Source organism: Panicum virgatum, chromosome 1K (genome assembly GCF_016808335.1).
Source record: "Panicum virgatum strain AP13 chromosome 1K, P.virgatum_v5, whole genome shotgun sequence".
Lineage (NCBI taxonomy): Eukaryota > Viridiplantae > Streptophyta > Magnoliopsida > Poales > Poaceae > Panicum > Panicum virgatum.
In genome coordinates this window covers 21,029,768-21,033,000 of record NC_053136.1, presented here as the reverse complement: position 1 = coordinate 21,033,000, position 3,233 = coordinate 21,029,768, and the positions used below count along the sequence as shown (strand labels likewise).

The 3,233-nt window shown below is 42.7% G+C and overlaps 1 protein-coding gene across 1 annotated transcript; it reads left to right on the top strand.

Annotated features, from left to right (window-relative positions):
- Window positions 1-435: 435 nt before the first annotated feature.
- LOC120653792 lies at window positions 436-2,655 on the top strand. Its single transcript, XM_039931465.1, has 3 exons — window positions 436-486; window positions 668-967; window positions 2,395-2,655. The coding sequence occupies exons 1-3, from the start codon at window positions 436-438 to the stop codon at window positions 2,653-2,655; spliced, it is 612 nt and encodes a 203-aa protein (XP_039787399.1).
- Window positions 2,656-3,233: the final 578 nt, after the last annotated feature.

The following is a 3,233-nucleotide window of genomic DNA, read 5'->3' as shown; positions in this document are numbered from 1 at the left end:
ATCATACCGGCCACCGTTTGCCACCTACAGTGCTGGTAAGAAACTTGTAAGAGCGGGGTAAGACGCATCATACTGCTTATTTTCCATTTCAGAGAATGTAGTCATAGGGATCCCATCCTTTTTTCCTTCGTCTCTGTATTGTACTAACAATGACAGAATTGAAGTCTACAAACCAGCGCTCTACCTCTACGCCTCCGGAATTTAATGAGTGCGTGTTCCATTTGGAACTACGGGACATGATGCGGGAGATGACCGACGCATTCAACAAATACCAGACCACTACAACAGACACCTTTCAGAGGATCCATACAAGTGTTGCTGGTCTTCGCAATCGGATGGACGAAATAGAGGCCCGTCTTCCCCAACCAGCGCCACCTCCCATCGCCCATGATGCCGACAACCATGCTCACAACGACATAGAGGACAAGTTTGACGATGACGAGGTCGATGCACAGAACCACCATCGCCTTCTATGTAATCGTCAAGGTATGGGAGGTAATGGTCGACGTCGTCCTCATGCCCCTGTCCAAGATAATGATCCAGATGCTAAGATTAAGTTTTCTATTCCATGTGCAGCGAGATAGTCCTAGCAAACGGGCGATCATTGCTACTGCCGATGGTGGGTATGTTAGTGCTTCTGATATTGAAGATGAAACTGTTATTGCAGCTAACATTTCAGGTGACGATGATTGGTGCTGAGGAGGTTCTTGGTCCATCTGCGACCAACACCTATAAGACTTTGATTGTGCAGCGAGCTTTGAGTGCCACGGTTGGAGAGGACGACAACCGCCAACTTCACAACCTTTTCAACATGTTTCTCATCGTCAAGGATTGCCGTGTGCATACTATAATTGATGGTGGTAGCTGCAACAATTTGGTAAATGCTGAGGTGGTCGAGAAGCTTGGCTTGACCACGTGGGCACATCCCCATCCTTATCACATTCAATGGTTTAACAACAATGGTAAGGTAAAGGTAACACAAACAGCAAGGATACACTTTTCCATTGGATCTTACCATGATTTTGCTGATTTTGATGTGGTGCATATGGATGCTTGCTCTCTTTTGTTGGGACGTCCTTGGGAGTTTGACACTGATGCTAATAGTGTTATCCTGAACGCTAAACGGTAAATAGTCGGTCACCTGCCATTTAGTCTATTATTCGGGCAAAATGGGTGTTTAAACAGGCAAAACGTCCATTTAAATGGTCAAAACAACTGATTAAACGGAAATGGTGTATCACTATATAGCATTTAAATGGTGTGTAAATGGGCTAAACGACCATTGAGGTGAACAGAGGATGCTATTCACCATAGTAGATCTAATAAGTATACTATCATGCATAAGGGCAAGAAAATTTTGTTGCTTCCAATGACTCCAACTGAAATTGTACAATTTGAGCAAGAGAAAAGGAATAATGCTAAGCAATAGTATGTTTTGAATCTTAAAAAGTAGCAACCTATCAAGTTACAAAATCCTGTTTTGCTTGCATCTAAATCTGATCTTGATGAGTTATGTGCATCTCATGGAACTTGCTATGCTTTTATATGCAAACATGCTTTATATTCCATTGAGGATGTGTCCATTGCTTTGCCACCTGCTGTTGCTAACCTTTAGCAGGAGTATATGAATGTGTTTCCATCAGAGATACCCCCGGATTACCACCTGTGCGAGGCATTGAGCACAAGATTGATTTGATTCTAGGGGCGAGCTTGCCAATCTGAGCCTACAGGACCAACCATGACGAGACTAAGGAAATTCAGTGACAAGTCCAAGACCTTCTGGACCGTGGGTACATTCAGTGAGAGCCTTAGTCCTTGTTCTGTTCCTGTTCTTTTGGTTCCTAAAAAAGATGGCACTTGGCGCATGTGTGTTGATTGTAGAGCCATCAATAACATTACCATTCGATATCGCTATCCTATTCCTAGATTGGATGACATGCTTGATGAGTTGAGTGGTTTTGTTATTTTCTCCAAGATTGATTTGCGTAGTGGCTATCATCAGATTCGAATGGCTTTAGGTGATGAATGGAAAACTACCTTTAAAACTAAGTTCGGTCGTTATGGATGGTTAGTTATGCCTTTTAGTTTAACTAATGCGCCTAGCACTTTCATAGATAGATGAACGTGGTTTTGAGTGCTTTCATTGGCTTTTTGTGGTAGTTTATTTTGATGATATCCTTCTTTACAGCAAGTCATATGATGAACATCTTGAACATTTGCGTGCAGTTTTTAATATCTTGAATGATGCGCGTTTATTCGGTAACCTTGAGAAGTGCACCTTTTGCACCGATCGTGTCTTTTTCTTGGTTATTTTGTTACATCGCAGGGCATTGAGGTGGATGAGGCAAAGATTGTTGCCATCACAAGCTGGCCATTCCGATTTTGGTCATGCAGGTTCGGAGTGTTCTTGGTCTTGCAGGTTTTTGTCGGCGTTTTGTGCGGGATTTTAGCACCATTGCAGCACCTCTCCACAAGTTGACAAAGAATGGAGTGCCGTTTCTATGGGGACCAGCACAACAACAAGCTTTTGATGCTCTTAAGACGAAGCTCACACAAGCACCATTGCTGCAACTTCTTGATTTTGAGAAGACCTTCGAGCCTGAGTGTGATGCGAGCAGGCATTGGTACTGGAGGAGTGCTCATTCAAGGAGGTAAACCTGTTCCTTTCTTTAGTGAAAAATTGCATGGTCCTTCGCTGAATTACTCTACATATGACAAAGAACTTTATGCCTTAGTGCGAGTCTTACAAACTTGGCAACATGACCTATGGTCTAAAGAATTTGTCATACATTCGGATCATGAATCTTTTAAGTATCTAAAAGGACAAGCTAATCTGAATAAACTGTCATGCTAAATGGATTGAGTTCATAGAGTCATTTCCTTACATCATTAAACATAAAAAAGGGAAAGACAATGTGATCGCCGATGCTTTATCTAGATGTTATACCAGTGCTGTCCCAACTTTCTCATAAAATCTTTGGTTTGGAGACCATCAAGGGATTATATGCTACATGATTTGGACTTCAAAGATGCTTTTGAAACTTGCCGAGAGGGACGAACGTGGCAAAAAATTCCTGCTACATGAAGGCCTTCTTTACCGTGCTAACAAGTTGTGTGTTCCAGCTAGCTCCGTTCATCTTTTGCTGTTGCAGGAAGCGCATGGAGGTGGGTTGATGGGACATTTTGGTGTTAAGAAGACGGAGGATGTGCTGGCTGCTCACTTCATTTGGCCA